General features: G+C 40.9%; 1 protein-coding gene across 19 annotated transcripts in view; it reads left to right on the forward strand.

Moving 5' to 3' along the window:
• LOC122877219 (voltage-dependent R-type calcium channel subunit alpha-1E) overlaps window positions 1-26434 on the forward strand; it is a 105690-nt gene that overhangs the window by 69816 nt on the left and 9440 nt on the right. For 2 of the 19 annotated variants that reach the window (XM_044198466.1, XM_044198465.1), the window contains exons 9-37: window positions 1446-1549; window positions 3640-3755; window positions 4017-4070; window positions 6731-6871; window positions 6994-7203; window positions 7334-7446; window positions 7663-7775; window positions 8725-8856; window positions 9501-9570; window positions 9728-9845; window positions 10462-10529; window positions 10764-10858; window positions 13773-14681; window positions 16124-16368; window positions 17075-17186; window positions 17433-17562; window positions 18114-18173; window positions 18621-18739; window positions 18935-18946; window positions 19142-19238; window positions 20965-21125; window positions 21549-21686; window positions 22332-22533; window positions 23241-23405; window positions 24176-24286; window positions 24373-24453; window positions 24669-24854; window positions 25038-25129; window positions 25993-26164. In XM_044198466.1, the coding sequence (XP_044054401.1) occupies window positions 1446-1549; window positions 3640-3755; window positions 4017-4070; window positions 6731-6871; window positions 6994-7203; window positions 7334-7446; window positions 7663-7775; window positions 8725-8856; window positions 9501-9570; window positions 9728-9845; window positions 10462-10529; window positions 10764-10858; window positions 13773-14681; window positions 16124-16368; window positions 17075-17186; window positions 17433-17562; window positions 18114-18173; window positions 18621-18739; window positions 18935-18946; window positions 19142-19238; window positions 20965-21125; window positions 21549-21686; window positions 22332-22533; window positions 23241-23405; window positions 24176-24286; window positions 24373-24453; window positions 24669-24854; window positions 25038-25129; window positions 25993-26164 (4326 nt within the window). The remainder of the gene's footprint in view (window positions 1-1445; window positions 1550-3639; window positions 3756-4016; window positions 4071-6730; window positions 6872-6993; window positions 7204-7333; window positions 7447-7662; window positions 7776-8724; window positions 8857-9500; window positions 9571-9727; window positions 9846-10461; window positions 10530-10763; window positions 10859-13772; window positions 14682-16123; window positions 16369-17074; window positions 17187-17432; window positions 17563-18113; window positions 18174-18620; window positions 18740-18934; window positions 18947-19141; window positions 19239-20964; window positions 21126-21548; window positions 21687-22331; window positions 22534-23240; window positions 23406-24175; window positions 24287-24372; window positions 24454-24668; window positions 24855-25037; window positions 25130-25992; window positions 26165-26434) is intronic. The other 17 variants (XM_044198469.1, XM_044198470.1, XM_044198480.1 and 14 more) reach the window with 12 other exon arrangements.

Below are 26434 nucleotides of genomic sequence, written 5' to 3' on the forward strand. Positions count from 1 at the left end.
AATCATGAAAAAACAAGGTCTGGTACTGCTGTTGCCTTTGATATGATGGAAATGTTTCAAAGGTTTTTGCAGCCAGACATTTTTGACTGATTGATTTCAGGGTCAATTTTTTATACATTTTCAAACACACTATTCCATGTCCAAGGTGCTTTACAGACGTTTTGGTGAAATTTGATCAAGAGAACATTTGATAAGAAAAAACAGTTGCAACTCTCCCTCAGGGCCAAAAACACATTTATCAAAAAACCCTAAGCATGAAGTCTGGGTGTACTGACTTTCACTAGATACCAGAAGTTGAAAGTTTAGTGTAGTGGCAAAAAACTTAAGGTTGGGTTTTCCTTTAACCCTTATTCCAGTTTCCTATTGTTTTTACCACATAGAGTGTGCAGTATGCCAGACTCGCAGCCTTCTTTCCAAAAATGATTCCAAAGAGTATTCACCGTTCACTGTTGCTCAGAATATATGTATATACTGTAGCATTGCAGATTCCCTTCATCCGCTGAGGCTGATGAAGGTGAGGTCAGTGATGGTATCTCCTGTCACCCACCTTCTCCTCACGACCTGCACCAATTTATAGGATAGCTCCGTCACCACCTGAGGAAGGTGCACAGTTACGCCAAAAATCATAATTGTCAGTCACCAAAATATGCGGAAACTAGAAGACAATCACAGAATTAAAAGTAGAGACACATGTGGAGCAGGCACCTATGATGCAGAGTATACGTTTAACTAACATTTTTTTGCTGTACTTTGTTTTTTTCTTTTACCTCAGATTATCTCAGTAAAGCAACAATCATAAACATACACTCACACACACAAACTGCTGTGTCAAGGTGTAATTTGCGGTCAGCTGCCTGCTCTTTCAGTTTTTATTGAGATGGATGAAGGCAGATGATTTGCCAAAGTGATTGTATTATGTTTTCTAAAGTGATGCTGAATGAGCTTTACTGAGGGACAACATGCTGCTACTGAACATGGACTGCCGACCATACAGACTTACTGTAACGGTGTTCACTGTAGTCAGTTTAATCAACATTGAATACACTGAGGTACACACCCATATACACAGTCATTGTACTGAAGAATCACACTATGCAGACATGAATATGGACACACATAGATACACATGAAAAAAATGCTTACCACGTAAACTTTCTCAGGTCCAAAAGTAGAGATGCAATACTCTTGTTTCTATATTGGCTTCATACAGTAGCTTCTCCGGTGCAGAATACCTCCACTCTCCTCCACACTCTTTGTGTGAGGCCAGAGCAGATCAATACACATGATGTCTCTGTTCGGTGCCCCGCCTGGACTCTGACTGGAACCTTCAGCAGCCACCCAAACACCTAGGCTTGTGTATTTCTATCTTGTATCCCAATGACAGCATGAATCTGCTCCAGCCTCACTTGATTTTGCTGAATTTAGAATTTATTTTGATGTTTCAGACCGACGATGCTTTGGGCTCCAACTGGAACTGGCTCTACTTCATCCCTCTCATCATCATTGGCTCTTTCTTTGTCCTGAACCTGGTGCTGGGAGTCCTCTCTGGGTAGGTTTACATTTCAGTCCACGTTCAGTCCAAGTTCGTCTTAAACTCATCAAGGTTTGCTCACACTGGTCTGCACTTCGCTGTGTGTGGATTCTCAAAGTTCAAAATTGTCTTATTACAGTAGTAGCCTATTCATGTTGTATATTACTACCTAGGGCATTACAGATAATTGGAAGTTATAGTATATTGATGTGGTCACCATTACAAATTTACCACTTTATTGGCCATTTTATGGCAACTTATTGGTGATGCACTTGAAATGTTTGACTTGATAAGGGCCACATATTCTTGTGCTGTTACCTTGTCTTGGTGGAGGGGCTTGAGAGCTATGCTGGGGGGAGTTTTAGCTCCTAGCCGGTTCAACCAAGCCAGATTGGTCTCAGGTGAGGAGCCTCATGAAAGACAGCATAATGACATTTCAGATTAGGGGGTTGTGTGTGTAAAAAAAATTCTGTTACTGAAACTGCTGCCAACTGAAGGAGCTCATTGTGGCCTTATAACCCACAGAGGACAAAGGGATTAACTTGACTAACTAAAGACCGCTCAAATGCACCATTAATTTTGGTCTGTGTCAAGATAGACTCAGGGGCGAATTCAGAAAAGGATTGAGTAGCTTTTACGGCCGCTAAACCTGCATAAATACGACAAGAAGGAACCGTGTAACTCTGAAAGCATCCGCAAAGGGTGAACTGCACCTCTAACTGCGCTGCCAAGGAAATAGCGTCTCAGTGCTCCGGTGCTATTTGCAGGTATGTAAATTAGGTAATATGCATACATTTGGTGCAAAATGGCCCCTTTTTATGCAAATGAGCCTCATTGAAAAACAAGGTCAAATTCACAAACACCAGCCTAATAGCCACACGCAGTTAGAATGAAATTATTATCGTCTTCAGAGAGTTAGTGGTAACTGAAGCAAATTTATAAGCAGTGTCACACCCGGACTTTCCAGTGATCTCGGCAGCAGTGATTGTAGCCAGCGAAGCAATAGCGCATCACAGTACATCATATGCACACAGGTGGCACAGAGACAGCACAATACCTGATATTCACCATGAGGGAATGAAACTATAAAACAACATAAAACCTGCTACTGTGAGAAACGGAGACAGTGATTACGCACTGTAACAGTCCAGCAGAGTAGGAGAGACAACAGCTCTCCATGTGCCCAGAGGCATGAGGGAGAGTGCACAGTTAAAGCATCCCAAATAACAATCACTCCATACAGAGTGAGTCATATAATAAGAAGAGACACCCTGCAGATTGAAACAAATGAAAGAGTAGGGGAATTTATTAGGTAATTAGAATAGTTACAGTTATAATTAGAATATGTTCTCTTTCAAATCAAACATCTCTTTCCACATCACAACAGAGAATTGCAGATGAACATTTAACAGCTGCAAAACGTTATGGGCGTGTTTGCGCTGTAATATCATTAGTGCAATATCTTTTGTGAATCAGACCTTGAGACAGCACAGATAGCGATGCGCAATTCATGGTGCTATCAGCAGCTGCAATTCATTCTTTGTGAATTGGTCCCAGACTCAGTCTTTTGTAAAGTTGCCACAGGTTCAGCCTAGTTTTCAGGTCCTTCCAAGGCTACAGCTACTGTATAGGCCACATCCGTCAAAGTAGATGGTCCCTGAAATGGGCCACAGCTATATAGTCAGCTGGTTTTGTTGTCCTGTTGATTTAGGACTTGGTAGGCTAGACTGGAGGACAGACGACACACTAACTTGCTTTTTCACTGACTGGTTGAGTGGCTGGCAAACTAGCTACTGTCAAAGCAAACCGTGCTGTTTCAGTACATGGTGTCAAAGTCTATACAAGTTAATTAGTTTTACAGAAAGGTTAATGGGGGATCCATTGTCATTATCTCCACAGTGAGAGAGAAGAGACCTCCTTTGCCTTGCTCTCTCTCCTCTCCACTCCTCTTGTGGTTGAATGAACAATGAGAAGAGCTTAGTTCAAGACAGCAATAGCTTTTCCCCCCAGTGATTGTCTCCAAGAGGAATTATTTATCCGTGTGACTATAAATCCCTGTACCCTCAAAGAGTAAATAAATGATTCTGTGGTTTGGTTTGGTTCTGCAGGGAATTTGCCAAGGAGAGGGAGAGGGTGGAAAACCGCAGGGCCTTCATGAAACTGAGACGCCAACAGCAGATTGAGAGAGAGCTCAACGGCTACCGGGCCTGGATCGACAGAGCAGGTGGCTTTAGTCCCAGTCACAGCTCAGGGAGACCAAGGATTTGGCTCTTGATGAGAAAAGGAAAATCGATATTTCACTTTAAGCTTTCATACTGATCCTGTCAATTGTATAACGTAGGACTATCTGATGTTTTCTTTCAGCTGTTTGTTCCACCACAATAGAGATATAAATATAGTTACAAAAGATGCCAGTATATCTCTTTCCATCTGAGCCATCATCTGCTGCTCATTTCCGACTGTGCTTTGACTTTTTGCTTTCCAGAGGAAGTGATGCTTGCCGAGGAGAATAAGAATGCAGGACCTTCTGCCCTCGATGGTAAGTCAGCAGAGATCTTTGTTGTTCCATGCACACTGTCTTTCTGCTATCCTCACACTGCTTTGCATTCTGTCTCTCTTCAACTGAAGCAGTTTAATGCTGCTATGTGTTTTATAAAGGCTATTCAGGCAAATACTTTTAAAGTCTGTATTAATTATTTGTCTGTGATTTTAGGTTGACACACTATTTACTATTTTCTAAGATACAGATATAGGAATAAAAACTCTTTCCAGTAGTAAGTTGAATTACATTTCAATCTGCTTGATCATTTTTAGCCATGCTAGCGGCATCAATGCTCAATAATAATAATAATACTAATAATAAACATTATTTATATAGCACTTTTCTTAACAATGTTACAAAGTGAAATAAATAAAGAAATAAAAACAAACAAGGCAAGGGATGGCAATGTCAGTTGGTCAGTCGGTCCACCACTTTGGTCCACACTGAAATATCTCAACAACTCTCGGATGGATTACCATGAAATTTTGTTCAAACATTCATGGTTCCTAGAGGATGAATCATACAGGCTTTGGTGATCCCCTGACTTTTCCTCTAGTACCACCAGTAGGTCAAAGTTTTCAATTATCCTGTAAAATATCTCAACATCTACCAGATAGATTGGCACAAACTATATACAATGTATATAATATATACTATATATAATAAACTATAAACTATATATAATCTACAGACATTTATGGTTCCCAGACAATGAATCCTAATGACTTTGGTGATCCTGATTTTGCTCTTGTGTCACCATGAGTTTGTGGTATTGTTTAAAATGTCTCAACAAGAACTGGATGGATTGTTCTGAAATTTGGTACAGATATTCATGTCATCGGCAGGATGAATCCTAATAACTGATCCCCTTACTTTTCATCTAAAGTCATCATGAGGTCAAAGTTTTAATTTGTCCAGTACGTTAGTTTATGACCAAACTAATGACATTCAGTGAGCTGGTTAGTGCTGATTAGCAAATGCTAACATGCTAAACTATCAGTCATGTTCAAAAAGTTGGGTTAGCATTCCGATGGAAGCAAAGTATCAATGTTAAATGATGTTGTGACCTAGCATTTGGCCCAGCAGTGGGTATCAGGCTGAGCATGTTAGCATGTTAATGTTAGCATTTAGCTCAACGCACCGTAGTGTTGCGTAGTGTTGTTCTCTACAACTCTCAATGCCACATAGAGAAAATTAGCATTCATAATGCCACTAGACTGCCCCACAGACAGCTAAGTGCCTGCTCTGACCCTCTCAGCTCTACTTTGACCTTTCCTCCTCGCTAAACCAGCAGGGCTTTTATTAAATGTTGATTGATTGGCAGCTCTCAGGAGGCTCCCAGAGTGGAGTACAGGTGGTGCCTATGGTGAAAAACGTCCTCTGTTCTGCTCTCTCCCTCACCAACTTCCGCACCCCATTTGTCACACACACACACACACACACACACACACACACACTGCCCCTCAAATGCAAACATACGAACACTTTAACATAGAAAAAGGAAAGCAAATACCTGCTCAGGTATGTTTCTAATTTGGTATGTTTCTGTCACTTAAAGTACAAAGACACTCTGACAAGGTAAAAATAAATTGAATGATGCAAATCTGTCGTAACAGCAGATAGTGGTTCCAGCTGTTGTGATGGAAATAAATGCAGAAGCTCTGATAGCTTTGATTAAAAAGAAAGATGGCGCACTGTGGTTGCCTCAGCAACCATTGGTCTGAAAAGGCAGTAACATGCATGTGCTTGTATGTGTGTGTGCATGTGTGTGTTGACAGGACTCAGTGTTCCTGCCTTTAGCAAACACTCTTGTTTGTGTGTGTGCGTGTGTGTGTGTGAAATGGCAGCAATATTGTTGTGTATCTGTGTGTGTTTGATCAGTGGCTTATTAAAAAAAGTCCCAAGGAAAATATTGACCACAAGTAGATTCAGAAATCACAAGGTAGCGGGAAGGTGTAGGGTAGAATGAAAGGTAATCATAAACAAATCAGTCAGTGAATAGGTCAAAACATACTCATCACACTCTCTTCGGCATGTGTGCACTGCACTGCGTGTCCCCTGATACTGTATAGCAGCACTTGAACGCAGCTCAAATAAGAGAAATGCAAGGCCTGTCAAGCCGCATGGTTTGCCATGACGGAGATCATAAAATAGCAGCAGAAGGTTTGCATTCAGTTGTTTGGATCATTACACTAACATTAAATGATAATGTTTCAGTCATTCAACTGCAGCATTAATGAGCTCAATTTTCCTTCTCAGCTAAAACTTCACAGACATTAGCTTGTCGTTCAGATGATCTTCTCTGTGATTTCTTCTTATCATTTGCTTCATTATTATCTTTTCATTGCATTACGTTTCCCCACTTGCATACTGCCTAAGTCTACCTACAGTATGAGTGTCAATGTAAAGGCTTTCATGCACAAGCCAGTTTTTTTTACAACCAGCATAACATACAACCAGCAAAAAGTCCAAAATCTATTCACTGATTCAGCACAATGTGATCAAGGTAAAAAGTGTTTTGTGGTCACGATGCCCACAAGTCGGCTTTAAGTCGCTATCCTCACATTATGTACCCTCTAATTTGACAAAATGTATTGGTTATACAGTTCGAACTGCTTGTTGTAGGACTTCTTATGTTCAACCTGCTCTGTCTGCAGTGTTGAAGAGAGCCACCACCATCACGAGGAGAGGGATGGATGTGGTGCATCGAGGGCAACCAGGGGAGGAACAATATGGTGACATCTCCTCTGTGGGTGAGTGGGAGTCTGGACAGACTCATAAATATGGGCACATAAAGTGTAAGTATACTGCATAAACATCACACTGTTGGTTTTTCAAGATTCAGAACAGGAACATGCTGTACAAACACTGTTAGTTAGACCACAGTTTCTTTCTTTCTTTCTCTTGCTAATCCTCCAAGGCATCCCCATGGCCAGAACAAGTATCAGGAGCGCCAAGCGAGGTCCAACAGCGTATTTTCGCCGCAAGGAGCGGCTGCTGCGCATCTCCATCCGCCGTGTGGTGAAGACACACACTTTCTACTGGACAGTGCTGGGCCTAGTGGCTCTCAACACATTGTGTGTGGCCATTGTTCACCACAACCAGCCTCTCTGGCTGTCCACCTTCCTCTGTGAGTCACACTTCATTTCAGTAACAACTTGAAATGTGAATTTATGGGCTCCTGAAGTTGTTACTTTATCATATAATTGCAATGGTATATGTAAGTTTCAAAATTTAAATGCCTGTTTTTGTTGTTCCAGACTATGCAGAGTTCTTGTTCCTCGCTCTGTTCCTTACTGAGATGTTTCTGAAGATGTACAGCTTGGGACCACGTCTCTACTTCCACTCCTCCTTCAACTGCTTTGACTGCAGTGTCAGTACTCTGTTTCCCTCTCTACATATTTGTTTCTCCCAAAATCCAACTGCTTATGTTCTTAGATTATATGACATCAGCGCTCTCTTCCTCTATATCTGTTTCTGTTGCATCATCTTTGCCTCTCGTCTCTCTGTCATAGATGTTACTATACACTTGTTTATCCTGTGCGTTTTTATTAAAGATGCAATTCCTTATACATATATATCTCTGTAGGTAATCGTTGGCAGCATCTTTGAAGTGCTGTGGGGTTTCTTCAGGCCTGGCACTTCCTTTGGCATCAGTGTCCTGCGTGCTCTCCGTCTGCTGAGGATCTTCAAGATCACCAAGTTAGTGCTGCAGCCTTCCTCACTCTGCCATCTGTTGAGATGTTTCATGTTATTTACTAGGAACATTTCACTCTTTACTGAAAGCTTGCAGAGGTGTTTAGTTTGTCATGTTGGTGTGATATGCAATTTCTATATATATAGCCTATATTATAAATTAGTATAAGATACCGTGTGTATATTATTTTTTTAAGTAGTCTTTTTTTATTTATTTTTATGAAGCAAACAACGAAGTACATCAAACAATAAGTTCTTCCAGCCTAAAACAAGACAAAATGAAAAAACAAAAACAAAAAAGACTGACAGGTATTTAAATATATGCCCATGACATATGACATTCATATTCCTAACAAAAACAGTTTACATGCAGAAAAGTGGCATACTTTACATACATACAGTTATTGCCTGCGTTTTAAAAGAGTACTCCACAGACACTCCTATACACTCCTATAACATTGTTGGACTCATGATGGACAGTTACAAAAGAGATCAAAATGATGCAGCAGAGACTCAGATATAATTTTTCTTATTACATGCATCCTACTTCCATGTCAAAACCTGGTGCCTACAGTATCCACAATAAAAATAAATCAAACGGCGACAGTTCGGTCACAGATTCAGGTGTGTAATGCTAGTAGCAGCTAATGTAGCTCACTTCTTTCTAACTCCACACCTCCAGATTTTTGTCATTTACAAACTTGTAGTCTTCAGCCCCACCCGACGCTGACTCAAGTGACATCATTTGAGGTAGTTTATCAGATTTTGTTCACCCAGCTCCCTCTGGAGTCACAAAAGGCTTTATACAGCTTTTTTCTCATATGCAGTAGTACTCAACAAGACCTGTAAACAGACTTTGATGTGTAAAATTGGCACACTTCCCCTTTAAGTAAAGTATTACATTTTTCATGTTCAATCATTTTTTGCAATAATGTCATATTTTGTGACTGCCAAGGTATTGGGCGTCTCTGAGAAACCTGGTGGTCTCTCTGATGAACTCAATGAAGTCCATCATCTCCCTCATCTTCCTCCTCTTCCTCTTCATCGTTGTCTTCGCACTCCTAGGCATGCAGCTCTTCGGTGGCAGGTAACATTTTAATGGTCACCCACAGTCCTGAGTAAAATACTGATTCTTCTAGTTCTGTGCATCACTCCACATCCATAGGGTCAATAAAGAAATTGAGTAAAGCAAAGAACCACCCAGGCAGAGAGACAAATCTAATCAATCTGGTAGGAAATATAGACTGTGTTTCTCTCCCACTCAGCTCGGCACACATATCCTTTGATTCCAGTAAAGACACATTCACATTAAAACATTAAAACAAGGCTAAAGTAGACTTCATGGTTCAGTAGATTCCTTTTTATTGAATACACACAGCTGAGGGGAGAATAGATTGTTCTATGGCCTGTTCACAGTTGTTTTCATTATACCAAGAGACTGTGTGAGCTCGATCGAGATTTAAGACTCTGCCTTTGTCACACACACAGCTATTGTTGCTTGGTTTTCCCCAGAGTCGAAGGCTGTTTCCCACAAGCTGTCACTTAAATAAAGGCTGGCCTTGTGTATGAACTGGCCTCTAGAATACAGAGCACATGGGAAAAAAAACACCAGCCAGCCAGTTGAAGAGAAAGAGAATTGATTTCTCTCTGACCGAAAAAATAAAATAAAATAAAAACTAGACTAAAAGCTCTGCTTTTTCAAGAACCGTATGTGTCACATCTTTCTCACAGGTTCATCTTTGAAGACTACACTCCAACTAACTTTGACACCTTTCCTGCAGCCATCATGACCGTCTTTCAGGTTTGGAAATAAACCTGACAATTTATTGCTCTCTACTTCACACAAGTTTATTACAGCGAATCAAGATATACAGGAAATGTAATTTTGAGTGTTTATAGCTAAGCTTTGTGGATGATATTGTGTGTGTTTGTGTGTTGTTGTGGGTGTGTTTTCTCAGATCCTTACTGGAGAGGACTGGAACGAGGTGATGTACAATGGTATTCGCTCTCAAGGAGGAGTGAAGTCTGGCATGTGGTCCTCTATCTACTTTATAGTGCTCACACTGTTTGGAAACTGTATCCTTCATCACTCTTCTTTCAATGAAATATGAAGGGTTTCATTCCAAAATGCCATATACAGTACTTAATGCCTTCTTTTCAGTAGGTAACCTAAACTAACGTAAATGTACCCTCATTTGTTATTATTTTGTATCAGTCATTTTGTAAAAATGGAGTAGACAGCCACACTTTGAAAAAAAGCTATCCTATGTTAGTATTTGTCTTTATTTTTAGCTTTAAGACTCTGCTTTACAGTTGTTTTCATTTCCACAAATAAAGCTTTATCATTCATTTTAAAGTAAGATTCTTAAAACCGATGCATGTTTCTGGATTAGAAATGGGGGAAATTCCAAAAAATACAAAACAGAACCTCTATTTACCATCAACCTATTAGTGCTAATTGCTATAGCAAAAACCTGCTTATGTTGCCAGACACCTGTTGAATGTAATCCAAATATTCACTCATCTTTGAGCCCAGGTTTCATCCACCAACTCAGGCTGGGTTGTTGTTGATTCTCAGTGGAATCTGCAGTTCTAGTACTATCTGTCTCTTAACAAGGAGTCAGTGCTGTGTCAGTTTCGTCAGGGTTGCCCGGTTGCACTATGACCACGACCTTAATTCAGCTGTGACCAGACACTCTGCTGAATGTCTTCTTGGCCATTGCTGTGGATAACCTTGCCAATGCACAAGAACTTACCAAGGTAATAAAAAAGTGAATAACAAAAAAGATATAAATGAAAGAACACGCCTGGTCTTATCTGCTTTTATTCTTCTTAGAGTCTGTTACTTAATACTACATAGTTTAAATAATATCTCCACTTTGTGATGTCCAGTTCTGCTCTTGTCTCCTCTCACTACTTTGATTCTGTTTAATTATTTAAACTCACGGATGCTACCGTTGTTCAACTGTCTTCTGCTCTTTTTCCTCTTTTGAGCAGGATGAAGAGGAAGCAGAGGCAGCGTTCAACCAGAAGCACGCTCTCCAGAAGGCGAAGGAGGTCGGACCGTTGTCCTCCTTCATGTCTTCAGAGTAAGTGCCGTATGCAACTGCTCCCCCTGCCTCACATCCTCCTCCCCTCCCTCTGTCTCTCTTCCTCTCCCTCCCTCCTTCCTTCCTCCAGGGATTGTCTATATAGGACTGACCCAGAGTGCCAACACTTAGCATAAGTTGCTGTAGCCTCTAGCAAATGGCGAGCCTATCATGTGGTGCAGTAGATTGGCTAACTACTGAAACAACGGCATGCAGAGGAGTTACAGATCAATGGTTATCAATACAGAGCTTCAAGTTGTGCACTTAAATTTCACTTAGGGCCTGCTGAGAGAATCAGTATTTGGGGCGACTTATTGACACGTCTTTACTGAAAGGTCTATCTACCCTCCGCCTACTCCCAGCACTGTAATTTGCTTCAAATTGAAGTTTAATGTATGTCTCCATGGTCACTGGTTCCACTCCGTGGTGGGAGGTGCTTATATTCTTGTCATAGAGACAGGATTACTATTGTCCAAATTAACATGGTGTCTCCATTATAGTAATATACTTCTGTACTGAGCAAAGTGGATATTGTTGCTAGGAAAGAGTGTAATGATGTAAAATAAAGTGTGTGCAGGCTTTGATCTGTTGAAGTGTTCTCACTTGTGGAAAATTTTGATTCATAAAGTAACCTTGTTTTCTCAATGCTCAGGTTTTCAGTTTGCAGAATAGATTGTGTTTTTTTCTCAGGGATTGTTTGCACAGTGCCTCGTCGTAGGTGGTGGAAGTGCATGTGCATGCACAAGAGTGGGGACCTCTGACTCTGTGTGCACGCTGTGTATTGAGAAACAAGCAGTTTGTTGCATGGGCATGTGGAAGATTTTACAAGATAATATTTTATTACAATTACATTATGTACCTTCATCTTTCTTGCTTCCTGTCTTCCTTCCTTCCTTTCTTTCTTTCTTTCTTTCTTTCTTTCTTTCTTTCTTTCTTTCTTTCTCGAGACCTTGCCATTTTCCTAAAAAAAAAAATTAGAACAGAGCAGAACAAAAACTAGAGATGTGCATTAGTTTCTATTTAGCCAGCTGAGGGTCAAGCTCTTGTCAGAGCCCATAGAGAAGACTGGAATACCACGGGGTCGTCTGGGCTGGCATCTGTATTCAGAGAGGACACTCTGAACTTTAAGGGTTTCTGGTCTCATCTCCGATGTCAGCTATGAAACCCCGGTGGTACCTGCCCCCGCTGAACTTGAAGAAACTTGCATGACAGCATTTGCTCAATAAAAAAAAGAGATGCAGCATGTTGGAGGCTGATGATGATTTCACCTTATAAACGCATGCATCTGGTCAGCATTATCAAAGGAAGAAAAACAGAAATTACACACACACACCCTCACTGAGAATACTTTTCACGTACAGTAAAACAAGTGATACTGAGACAGGAATATTTGAATAGTGTTTTCAGTGTGTGTACAGTTTTTCTTCCATTGTGAAGTCTTCAATCCCTCTCCCAAATGCTCTTGACTATTCTGAATATTTTAAGTTAATATTTTGAAACTCAGCACATGACTTTCCCCATTTAGCTCTACTAGCATGTCCTAAAAGAATGCTAATGTGTGAGTGCTCTGAGGTGGCAGTGGTGTTCAGAGCTGCATCCCAACGTGGTGGTTTTGTTCAAAGGGTACTTAAATCTGTACTCTTTCCCTGTGTTTGCTGATGGAGCCCATCTCTGTGTTTTCTACCTGTAACCATACTGTAGCTCAGACTGTCAACATCTCAATCTTACTTAAGGTGTCTTCTTATCAATGTTGCGCTTACTGTTGATGTTTATGAATGTTGTTTGATTGTTTCTTATACAGCTACCATCTTGTTTGTCAATGTGCCGCTTGGCTTCAATGGAGACACACACCAAAGCATCGAGAGTACAGTCAGTTTTTGAGCTCCAAAATTATCCTTTATCCATAACAGACATTTAAAGAAAGGATGTGTGCAGCAGAAATATTCTGTTGGAAACAGAATACATGATGTAGCAATTAAATATAAAATGAATAATTTATCTGTGCATGTAGTCTTCTATCAGAGCAGTTTTACCCTTAAGCAATGTATAACAAATTCAGAACAGCTGGTAAATGGCATTAACAGTTGTTTTGATGACTTTGGTCTTTGTGTGAAACGCCAGTTTATCATTGAGAATTGTTTGTTGTGTGTCTCCTGGCCTGTTTTGTCTCTGCTCACAAAAGCACTAATGTCTTGTTTTCAACCAATCGCTCATTGATAACACGGACCACACAAGAGTCCACGCTCCAGTAAGTAACACTGTCTGTTCAGCTCTCTGAATCTCTCACTAACGCCTGTCTGATTTTATTAAATGGGTAGATCATCCTGTATAGTATTCTGTTCATGCTCTGTCCTGTACCTCCAAACTCTCCAACCTTATTTGATTCAACATTTTTTATATCTATTCCACTCATTCTGCATCTTACTCTTTTTGTTATCAAAGTCACACAACAATTCCTGGCTGTTAATTTATCACCTGACATCTTCATTGATCCAGTAAATTGCTTCATGTTGAAATGGATTTGCTCGTTGTTGTTGATAAACCGCTCGAACATCAGACCAAAGCACTTGCTATGTACTGTGATATTCATTTTTGGTACAAATGTTTTGATTGCTAATTTACATTTCATAACACAAAAACCTAGAAAGTAGAATTTTGAGTCCATCAAAGCACATTTGGAAACTCTACTTTAAATCAAATTAGATGTTTGGTGAATACACAGCATGCAAACAAAAATGGTTTCAGACCTGGATCAATAAATAACAATTCAAGCTAAAATGAAATGTCTCAAATCAAATGCTAACACTAAGACATTAACCTTAATTTAAACCTTCTGTATGTTAAATGTGGTGCTGCATATAATGAATTGTCTGCTTCTGTATCCTGACATTTTGTCTTTTCTTTCTCCTCTCAGGGGAAGCCGGAGGAGGCGGCCCTACCTGTACAGGAAAAGAGCCATCCACCGTAGCCGGCCTACCTACTCCTGCTCCCTGGAGGAGGCCCAGGGCAGCATCAGGGAGTGCCGCCCACCCCCACCACTCAACCCTTCTAACTCTTTCATGTCCAGGAGAGAGAGAAGAAAAAGGATGACCATGTCAGTGTGGGAGCAGAGGACTAGCCAGCTGCGGAGACACCGCCAGATGTCCAGCCGAGAGATCCTATACAGCAGCCCCAGCGAGGAGAAGGATGGGCCTCCTGCTCCAGCCCAGCCCCAGCATGGACATCTCCTGTCACTGCACCGCAAGACCATGGAGCATACATCGTCTGGGAGTTTGAAGCGCCTGACAGACCCCATAGCCTCCCCAACCAAGAACCAGGCTTCAGGCTCCTCCATGTCTGTGAAAATGCCTCTGGATCCTGCCCTCTCTGGTGATGTACCTGAACCCCCAGCGTCAGTGCTGGTGCCAGAGTCGTTGGATCCTACGAACGTGCTCCTTCCTGATGCTTCCGTGTCTGAGGTCAAACCAGAGCCCATCAGTGAGAGCGGAAAACTGGGTGTTAATCAGAGTCACAACACCGTTAGCGAGCGTCGGAGCCCCAGATTGAATGGCGAGCGTCAACACAGGGCAGTAAAGAAGTTCAGACCACCAGATAATGTTGACACACTGACTCCTGAGATGGGAGGTCATGGTGGGATACGAGGCAGGAGGGTGCTGCATGACCATCAGAGCAGGGCCAGGAGTCAGGGGTCATCACCCGCGAATGGAAGCCACTTGGCGAGTCGCTCAGTCAGCAGAGAGGGGAAGAGAAATCCAGGGAAAGTAGAGGAGAAGGAAGCTGACACCAAAAAGGAGGAAGCGGGGACCAAACTTGATGAGAGCAGGTGAGACAGACCAACAGCTGTTTGTTTGGCAGTGTGTTTCAGATTTGGTAAACAGATGAACTCAAAGACAAGAGAGACAGGAATGATTTGGAGAAGAGGGAAATTAGATCCCACAAAGGTCCCCAGTCAGATTCATCCCAGGATGTCACATTTATATGTTTAATGCCAGTGGTTTTCAATGACCTGGAGATATTATGTAACAAAATACATACATTACTTTTTATGTACTCAGCACAGGACTGTGTTACAACCCAAGATTAAGCTATTAAGTTGGCTTTTTCAGCATCATGCACAAACTAGATTCACCTGCGTTGTGAATATTTATTTATTACAGATAAGGAAATGTTTTTGGATATCAGAAATGATGATGCGCTTTATTCCATACTCAAATGACCAACTTCTGTTGCATTTTGACTGCATGCTTTTTTATATTAGGGGCATTTTATGCCTTATTTGGATAGTCAACAGTAGAGAAATGACAGAAATGAGGAAAGAGAGAACGACATGCAACCTGCTGAATGTGAACTGGGGAACATTGCGGTTCCTGGTCAGCACCTTAACCCCTAGACCACCAGGGGGCCCTATATGTTTTAGCTACGTTTCCTACCCTCTCTGCATTTGTGAGAATCTACCTTAATGAAGACCCATTAATGTCAACCAAATAAACAAAACTTCAGAGTAAATCGAATATAAGAAACAATCTCTCACTGAGTTTGACCATTCCATGCTATAGCAGACTAGTTGCAAAGGATGAGAACCAAACCAAATTTCTGACAAGGGCTTACATTGTTGTGTTATTAGGCCTCACAGTGTTTCCTCTCACTGTGATAAAAGAGTATCAGCAAGAATGAAAGGAAAGGTGTTCAAGACGGTGGTGAGACCAGCGATGTTGTACAGCTTAGAGACAGTGGCACTGAAGGAAAGACAAGAGGCAGAGCTGGAGGTAGCAGAGCTTAAGATGTTGAGGTTCTCTTTGGGAGTGACGAGGATGGACAGGATCAGGAATGAGCACATCAGAGGGACAGCTCATGTTAGATGTTTCGGAGATAAAGTCAGAGAGGCCAGATTGAGGTGGTTTGGACATGTTCAGAGGAGAGACTGTGAATATATTGGTAGAAGGATGCTTAGGTTGGAGCTGCCAGGCAGGAGGTCTAGAGGAAGACCAAAGAGGAGATTTATGGATGTAGTGAGAGAGGACATGAAGTTAATTGGTGTGAGTGAAGAAGATGCAGAGGACAGGGTTAGATGGAGGCACATGATTCGCTGTGGCGACCCCTGAAAGGGAACAGCTGAAAGGAAAAGAAGTGTTTCCTCTCAGTCTCTCTGCTATTGTACTACAATGCTATTCATGACTGTTGCCCATATCACAACAACCAACCATACTGTAAGTATATCACTGTCCTCCCATCTGTCCAGTAAAGTCTTTGTCTCTGTATTTTCAGACAGGGTGACAGGAGCGAAGGAGGAGACCCTGACCCACCAGACAACCAGAGCCACACTGGTGACCAGAGTCATCAGAAGCAGGAAGAACCTCCTCAGCAATCAGACCCGTCTCCACCTGCCATCCCAGAGAGCAACAAAGAAGAGAATGAGACAGAGCAGTGCCAGGATAAATCTCAGCTCATCTCCAGTGTGATCATCGAGGTGCCCAACGTTCAGTCATCTCTGGAGCTCTCCACAATCACAGGTATTGGTACAACTGTTGGTTTCTGGTTTTCAGGTGCTGATAAGGTGACTTTTTTCATGCTGTAGCTGGTAGCATTAGTAGGTGTGTTGTTAATTTATTTGTCTTCTCATGACTTGTGACATTACTACCTTTACTCTAACCTCACAAAGCCAGCCAATAATTTACACTTCACTCATTGTGGTCTGGCAAGGGTGAATAGGCATTTACTTGGGACAGGATTCATGTCAAGTAGCTGGTATAGAAGATCCACAAGTACTCATCAACATGAGCCCTTCCTACAGCTGATTTTCAAACTGGAAAAGCAAGGCTGCTCTGGAAATGTGAAATTTCTCTTAAATTCTCAAGCAAATTTAGTTTCTGAATACATTTGAGATGAGAAATAGGCCATGCAGTTGCAGAGTCATGCTTCATTTCATATCTATTTCATCTTGGGTTAATGGTTGCCTCCACAGTTTAGACATTTTGGGAAGCGATGGGTCATCTCATTGTCTAAGCTAGTCCCCATAGTTCTCTGATTCGTCTCACTACTGATGGGCTTGATCTGTTCTCAGTGGAAACTTTCCCCTTTTGAAAACTAAGCTTGCGAGTTTTAATGTGGCTTTGTGAGGCCTCCTTCCTTGTTTGTATCCACTGTACCCTCTTCTCATCCCACCTCCTCCTCACACCTGTCCTTACCATGTCTTCTTCTTCTCCTGACCTTCTCTAGTCAACAGTAAGGACCCTGAAACCTGTAAGTCAGAGAAGGAGGAGGCAGAGGACACAACGCCTGTCAACGCTGTGACTCCAGACAGCATGTTCATCTTCAAACCTGACAACCCGTAAGTTGCTACCACTCACGCCTCTTATGGGAAACTAGGATGGACTCCCTATAGGAGTGTATTTCTTTAAAATATTTTCAACATGTTCAGAATCTTTTTAGTTAAGATTTGTTGCACCTCATCCATGTTGTTTAACCCTACTACCATTCAATTACAGCCAACTTAAGCTTGCACACTCTTACTCTTAATAGATGTGGTATCTGACCTCTGCATCACATCTTCACTCTGCCATCTGCTCTCCCTCAGGGTGCGTCGAGCATGTCACTACGTGGTGAACCTCAGGTACTTTGAAATGTCCATCCTGCTGGTCATAGCTGCTAGTAGTATAGCACTGGCTGCTGAGGACCCTGTAGCCACCTCCTCTGACTGGAATAAGGTTTGTGTGTTCACATTCATGTATATATCATCTGTCTGACAGGGACAGCTGTAACATTAATAACTTAATAGAAGCCAGAATGTTTCTGATGTTTCTACCATCCCCTGAATCACTCTGTTAACTCCTGTGATACGATTTCAATCACTCTTTATCTGTGCCTCGGGTCTAATAGCTCCCTTCACCTAAGCAGCAAAAGTACCATAAAGAAACAAGAAAAAAATTCGATAAAACATTTCCTTAAATTGTTTTGCAACAGACCACTAATGTGACTTGATGGGGGGCAGTTAAACCGCTGATGAGCGAGGAAATTGAAGTCTGAGCCTGGTTGTTTATGGGAAGAATTGGGCTAATTATCCTGTGTTGTATTACTATCATTTGAGTGGACAGTTTCATACTAAACCACAAGATGAGAGTCTGTGAAATAAAATAGTTCTAAGTGTCATGATATCAGCACAACAAGTTGTAGAATTTTTATTATCTGTTATATCCACGCTGTATCTGATTTTCTGATCTCTCTCTTTGACTGTCCTTATGACTCACACTCATTGCAGGTTCTGCGGTATTTTGATTATGTGTTCACTGGAGTCTTCACATTTGAAATGATTATAAAGGTGAGTAACTGTGTAAAGATGGCATAATAATAATATTTCACTGTGTGGTGTCTGATTGTAAGAAATGGTGGTCAAACATGTAAATATACCTTTTTTCAACCAAAAAGCTCCAGGATGGTTCCACTGTGGAGCCACGGGAACTACTTTTTTTCTACTTTGCTCTGCAGTTAATCATCTTGCAACTGCTTAGATTTATCTTGTGACTCCTTGCAGGGGTCCCGATCCTCACGTTGGGAACCACTGCTCTTTGTTACCCTTGGATTCACAAACAGCTTTGTCAGGCGCAATGCTCATTTAATTCAACTTGTTCAGGAGCTTGATTCTCTTTAAAATTACAACACTGAATCTTTAAATACCTAAAAAGATATGAGTTTACAGTTGACTCCATTCCTGGAAACTAACCTGGAGAAGGACATTTTTCATTGCACACCCTTGTCTTGTCCTCAGATGATTGACCAGGGTCTGATCCTCCACGATGGCTCCTACTTCAGAGACCTATGGAACATCCTAGACTTCATCGTCGTGGTGGGAGCTTTGGTGGCCTTTGCCCTCTCGTCAGTCACATGGTTTATTTTTAATTAATCACATGCACTAATCATATGTCTAAATCATCTCTGATCTTTAAATCAGCTGTAAATTAGCATTTTCTGCTGTAAATGTTGCTTCACATCATGTAGTCATCTCTTCCATTATAAATGTTGATATACATGTCCCTCTTTGTCTCCGTCTGTGGATGATGCCCCTGTGGGATTGACCACCAGCAATGTGATCGGGTAAAAAACTAAAAAGTCTTCCTCAGATACCATGTTTGAATGTGTAAATTCAGACTGTAACATAAGTAGAATATGTCAGATTAAACATACTGTGACAATGGATGAATAAGGTGGGAAAAACAGGTCTGCCTAAAAATTGTGATATTTACTATGATGCAATGGTGTGATGCTCACACTGTCTGTCTTTCTGCACAGAAATAACAAAGGACGGGACATTAAAACCATCAAATCTCTGAGAGTGTTGCGTGTCCTCAGACCACTGAAGACCATCAAGAGACTTCCTAAACTCAAGGTCAGAGATGCTCTGTCTTTGCTATCTTGGTTGTGTTTCCATACTCGTATTATTTGTATATTTCTGTCAATATATGTTATCATGAGCTAATTCATATATAGTTTTTCGTTTAACCGATCAAATGGTTAAAAATGACAAAGAGGTGACACCAGTTGGCCAATATGCTATAGGTGTACTTTGGTTAAAAGTTGAAAAGACACATTGGGTAAGATTTTGACCAAAGCAAACATCCATCATGGCTACATTTGCACCAAAGCGACAGATGACCAGATGTTGGGTGCATAATAGGGAATCCTGCAGTTTTATTGTGTGTATGTTCCTGAATTAGTAGGCTTACAGGAATATACCTTTACATATGAGCGACTCATCTCAGTGTCCACACACGCTGATAGAAACATACCCTACAGCTTAAAGATACTTCCTCTTTCATCTGTTATAACTGTATGTTGGAGACCTGGGATCAGAGAAAGAACGAGTAGACTGATGAGGTGATAAACAGTGAGGTGACAAACTGTGAGCATTGGGGCATGAAGACATGCTGTCAGTAACCTCACACGTAGTCTGTCTACTGGGAGAAAACAAGGAGGAGAGGAGGACATACCAAAGTATAAAAGCTCATGCATACACAGGTGGATAACTCTTGAAAAAATTTGTGGCACCAAATACACTCCTCAGTGGAAAAAGAAATAGCACGTAATGGAAACTGAGGTTGAGAGGAGGCAGAAAGAGGAAAATGAAGGTGATTAGCAGACAGGAGAACTAAAAAAAATAAAGGAAAACAGGCATTAAAAGCAGAGTGGAGAGGGTTAAAAGTGAAAGCAGGGAATTAGCCAGCCTTAGAAGCAGCTGGAGGACTGTCTGAGTGTGCTAACAGGTAGTCATCTTGGGATTGTGACTTATACCATGCACATCTCATTCTATTCACCGGAAGATCTGTGGGAAAAACATTCACTTTACCTAAAGGGACATTAATGTTTTTACATGTTTTAACATATAAACTACAAATTGCAGATAATATATTTATATTACCTCTGAACAGTTTCATTGATGTATTACCTTCCAGGCAGCCACTGGTTTCAGCTCATGCCAGTAAAAATCAAACTTGCTGTTTTTGAAACCTTTTTTCTTGTTGGTATCTTGTGTTGATGTGAAACTTAAACATTTGAGACATTGAAAGTCAAAAATAATTTCATCCATGAGCTATGTTGTCAGAAAACCAGACTAAAAACAATAAGCAAATACTGGCATTGTAAATGGGATAGTGTTATTTTGGTGTTTTCTTGCGGTAAATAGGTTCTAGCTTTACAACAGCTGACTCGAGTCTCAGATGTCTTTTTGTTGTTCTTTGTTATTTCATGTCATTTCCTGTTTAAAATTTAGTATTTTCTTCAAGGTTTGCATTGTACAGCACCTTGTAACTCTGGTTTTCAAAAGGCGCTTTATAAATAAAGTTTACTTACTTATTTACTTTATAATATGAATTCAAACACACCAACAAAAGTTTGTAAAACAGTCCCTACTTGCATAACTGCATTACTGTGTGATGATACCATACATTTGACTAAATGTATGGTATCACTAGATAGTTATGTGCATCAGCGAATATTCTGAAAATGAAATGTCACACTTGCTTTACTTCCTGCTTGCTTGTCCCTGCAGTATCTGCACAGCCCCCATTCCCTGATCTCACCGCATGTTTTTCATCTCATGTGTCTCTCTCTTCCAGGCGGTGTTTGACTGTGTGGTGACGTCTCTGAAAAACGTCTTCAACATCCTGATTGTCTATAAGCTTTTTATGTTCATCTTTGCCGTCATCGCTGTGCAACTCTTCAAGGGGAAGTTTTTCTACTGTACCGACAGTTCTAAGGACACAGAGAAGGACTGCCAGTAATACTCACTTTTTTCTGTTCTTCCTTCCGTTACTCCTGCATTCAGATTTATATTCATCTTTCCTTCCTTCCTTTTTTCTTTCTTTTCTTCTTTCCTTCTTTCTTTCCCTCCATCTTTCTTTCCTTCCTTCCTGCAAAAACAGCCTCTCTTAAAATTAATCATTGATTGATATTCCTTTGAGTACACAGTAATAAAAACATGATTAAAAAAAAACACGAATCAGTAAAATTAATTAAAATGTAGATATCTGTTTTTACAAATTAACACTTCTATTGTTTTTTGGCGCCATGTCCTCCTAAATCTAGACACTAACTAACCTCTTAAAGTCTATGTGATTCTTACCATTTCTTAATGTTATTTTATTTGATGTATCTTTGTTACAACGTTTTTGTTGTACCTGGTCTCCTCTTTCTTATCCAGGGGTTACTACATTGACTACGGGAAGGACAAGAAAGAGATGAAGAGAAGAGAATGGAAGAGGCACGAGTTTCACTACGACAACGTCATCTGGGCTCTGCTCACTCTCTTCACTGTTTCCACTGGAGAGGGATGGCCTCAGTGAGTGTCTGACTGGAATCATTCTCATGCTGGATGAGGAAATTCATATCATTTTCCATTTTTAGAGGGCTCATTAGCTTTAATAAGAATTATAACCTTTTAACATCTGGCTTGTTCTTTGGTAATGGTCAAATCTGACCTTTGAAGGAAATATAATAGATGTGATTAACTTAACAAAGATTTTGCCGTTCATTATCTCACAATAAGGTTACACCAATATTTTACTGACAGTGCTTGTGGGTTTGTACTGTACAATCCTCATTAATTGACTGCTGCTGTGGAAATAAATTAAAGCAATATCCTCTTCCAAATAGCAAATTGCCATTTGATCCCCACCCTACTGAACAAGTACTTCCAAACAGTTTCCGCCCAAACTAATAGCTGGTGTAGTACATAATATAATTTTTTTTAACCATTTTTAAACTGTAACCATTTAAAAAGGGAAATTTTCCTACACACTTGTTAGAACACTTCTTTAGCAAAGTATGCAAGAGTCTTACTTTCAGTGGGTGTTACAGTGACAGTATTCCTGTTTATGTGCTGTTTCTGTCTTGCCAACCAGTGGAAGTTTTTCTTTGTAGCTGCTCACGTGTTTTAATAGCTTTAGTATTAGCATTTGTTAGCATCGTATGTCTGCTCTTCCAGGGTTCTGCAGCACTCAGTAGATGTGACAGAGGAGGACAGAGGTCCGAGCCACGGCAACAGGATGGAGATGTCAATCTTCTACGTCATCTACTTTGTCGTGTTTCCTTTCTTCTTTGTCAACATCTTTGTGGCACTCATCATCATCACCTTCCAGGAACAGGGGGATAAGATGATGGAGGAGTGCAGCCTGGAAAAGAATGAGGTGAGGGAAGATTGATAAAGGAACGACAAAGAAACACTTCCGCCTTTTTTCCTATGTGTGGCTCTCAGATGAAGTGAAACGTCAGTGTTCTTTGTTCAGGTGACAATGAGACTTGCATGCATCATTATAGTTGCAATCCTGTGATCTGATCAGCTAGGTGGAATTTAATAGGCTCATTAGGACGATGTTGGCTGGTTCTTGTTAACACTGCTCTTCTGACAGTCAATGATGTTAGACTGGTCACACACAAATTAAGCCTCTCATACAACACCCCCTTACGAGCGACATAGTGTTGTGTAATTGTCCTGCTTTTAATAACCCATAAGCTCCTTTCCAGTCTTTTCCCTTCGTCTAATCAGCTTTTTTCATTTTAAGACTGTCTTCTTTTTTTACATTTAAATTGGTCATACCTTTGTCTTCCCCATCTGTCTTCCTTTCTCTGTCTCTTTACTTTCTGCAAAGTATAGATTTACAATGTAGTCCCGTACAGATATAATGTACTCTGACTGTCTTTATAAATCCATAAATGTTCTTGTACGAAACATCCATTTCTTTCTTTAGAGTTTAAAAGCAAACAGAAATAAAACAAAAACAAAGAATCCTGTCATTAAAACAAGGATTGGATTGTTAGACTGTGTGCTGTGTTTTGGGTGTTTTTGGGTTTCATGCTTATTTATTTCATCTTTCTCCTGTTCTCTGTATTTCAGAGGGCGTGCATAGACTTTGCCATCAGTGCCAAGCCCCTGACCCGTTACATGCCCCAGAACCGGCACACGTTCCAGTACCGTTTGTGGCATTTTGTGGTGTCACCCTCTTTTGAGTACACCGTCCTGGCTATGATCGCTCTTAACACCATTGTACTGATGATGAAGGTGAGGAAAATGAAGAGAGAAAAGACTTAAACAGTACAACAGTTAATTTTGGTAGGATGAGAATGAGAGGACAACTGGTGTGACAGGTTCTACCATTATCTACATATGTCTTCTCTCTCCTAAAAATGACGTGCTGTTTCCCACATAACCTTGTTTGTTGAAAGGAAAAACACGCCTTCTGTCAGGAACTTGCGACTGTTAACACTTTGGTTTTAAAATAAACCAAGATGTGTCACTCATAGAAACATGGATGTGTAGAAACTGATGTGTCCGTTTTAGGTACCACAGAACCACCTCGACACACTGTGATGTTTTCATTTGGATCTGCTGATGTATCAGTTTTTTTCCACCGCTCTCTCACCACTATTTATTTCCTGAACTGGCCTTTTCTTGGGCTATGCTGGTTGTTCAGACAGACAGACAGACAGTCAGAGAGACAGATGCGGAGTGACTCAGCCTGTATTAAATATTGATCTATAATGTCCAGGGGCTGCTATTTAGCATGACCTCATTAACTGTGGCTGCCGCCCCAGAGGAATGACTCCTTTAATAGTGCGACAGATGAGAGGTGCAGAGACTGAGGGACTATTTATGGGTCTGGAGGAATCTTCCATCAACCTGTAGATCAGTAGGGCTGAAGTTCACACTGATATCAGACTAGAATCATGAGGTTACGTTGCAGTGAACTGGTTAGGGAATATTCCACTTTTTTATCCTACTCATACCACGCATTTCTTGTAGTTTAACCCCTGCCCCCTTTCTATTTTCAGTATTACTCTGCCCCGCCGGCATATGAGGCCGTACTGAAGCACCTGAACACAGCTTTCACTGTTCTCTTTTCTGTTGAGTGTGTCCTCAAGATCATGGCCTTCGGCTTTCTGGTGAGAGAAAAGAGCAACACACCGCCTGAATGTGAATTCAAGATCCTCTTTAGAAATGACTCAAAGCATCTTTCCTGTTTCTACAGAACTACTTTCGAGACACATGGAACATTTTTGACTTTATCACTGTTTTGGGCAGCATCACAGAGATCGTGGTAGACTTGCAGGTAATTATAAAAACATGATTAAGTATCAACAGACACTGAAAGACAGTGTACCTTTCTGACTGATCAACTCTCCCCTCCTCTCCTCTGCACAGTTTCTCAGTCTCCCTCAATTTTAAGTAATTATGTGAATTTATTCCTGTGTATGACAAGCTGACATTGCTCAACACTACCAGTAAACAACAGTTTCCTTCCCCTCTCCTGTGTCCTTATGCCAGTTTGTTGATACGTTCAACATGAGTTTCTTGAAGCTGTTCCGTGCAGCTCGTTTGATCAAACTGCTGAGACAAGGTTACACCATCCGGATTCTTCTGTGGACCTTTGTCCAGTCCTTCAAGGCTTTGCCCTACGTCTGCCTGCTCATTGCCATGCTCTTCTTCATCTATGCCATCATTGGCATGCAGGTTAGGAAGACAGACGCTCGATCAGTCTTTTTCTCTCTCTGGAGATGGTGTTGAACATGCAACATGTACCATTTTTATCAAACCAAGTATATTTGTTTCATGGCAAAATACAATCCTTAACAGTGACAGTGTTTATGTCATGCATGTGTTTTGTTTGCATGTGTGTATATCTGTGTGAATCAGGTGTTTGGGAACATTAAGCTGAATGACAAGACTCACATTACCCAGCACAACAACTTCAAGACCTTCTCTGGTGCTCTGATGCTGCTATTCAGGTAGGACACCTTAAGATCTTCAGGCCTGCTCTTTTGTAGCTTTGGACTTTATGTTGTTTGTTTCAGATCAACGTAGACACAATCGTGGGAGCTTCTATAATCCAATCTGAAACTCAACACTTTGTCACTCATCACTGCTTCAGTACTCCGGAGTAGTTAAATTGAGATCCAGCAGTGATCCAAACTACACATGATTTGCTACATTTGGTTTGCTAAATAACACATTTCCTTAATGTAGTCTGAATAATGTTGCTAGGTTACAGTAATAAGGCTTTGCTTTCTAAGTACCCAAGGGGCTACTCAGTGTCAAGGGGTGATAGATGCTGCAGTGTACCACTTACCTCCTTAGCAAATAGCTTTGCAGACACCTTGAGAGTTTTACAAAGCAGAGTGGGTCAAATAATGAAATGACTATCTAGATCAAAGTGTTGATATTGTGTTTATTTCTCCATGTTGAAGTTCAGGTTTGTTCTCGTGAGCCGTAAAGAAAAAATCTGTACATTTAAACATGATAAGATTTGTATCCCTCTGGCTCTGGCTATCTGAAATCTGTGAAATTACACATGGCAGAATAACTGGCTAGATGCATTACACTTGCAGTAAAACTAAAATAAAAAAGCAACTGTAGAAACATTTAAAGGCATTAAAAGCACTATTGCATGCAGAAATACTGTAAATGTATGCATTAGACTACACAACTATAGGTCTCACATTTGGATCTAAAAGCGAGTGATGCGAGTCTTGATGCTTTGAATGCACCTTCCAGATGGCAGACGTAACTGTGAATAAACTGTGAGCTGGACTGCTCGAGTCCTAACCAACCCCCTCCTCCTCCTGGTGTTGTGCAATGTGTGTGTTTCCAGGAGTGCCACAGGGGAGTCATGGCAGGAGATCATGTTGTCGTGTCTGGGGGGACAGAAGTGTGAGAGGGACCCCTCACTTTCCCCAGCACCGACGTCTGACCAGGAGGGGGGCTGTGGCTCCGACTTTGCCTATTTCTACTTTGTCTCATTCATCTTCTTCAGCTCCTTCCTGGTAAGAGAAGGAAACTGGAGTGTGAATGATTCTTCTAAATTACAACAATGATACCTCTTTTAATGTTTTAACCTGGTGTAAGAAACTCTCTCAAGGGGATAAACTTGACATTTCATATTTTGCTCATTCATTGTCTTGTGTTATCTTTGGAAGAGCAGCTGTTCTTTCTACTTTGAGCACTTTGTTGATATTTCCCCCCTCAAGCACCTTCCATCCTCAATTAAATAAATGTCACAGCTTCTCCTTCCTCTGTTGTTTGTCTTCTGTCCA

Source organism: Siniperca chuatsi, linkage group LG6 (genome assembly GCF_020085105.1).
Source record: "Siniperca chuatsi isolate FFG_IHB_CAS linkage group LG6, ASM2008510v1, whole genome shotgun sequence".
Classification (NCBI taxonomy): domain Eukaryota; kingdom Metazoa; phylum Chordata; class Actinopteri; order Centrarchiformes; family Sinipercidae; genus Siniperca; species Siniperca chuatsi.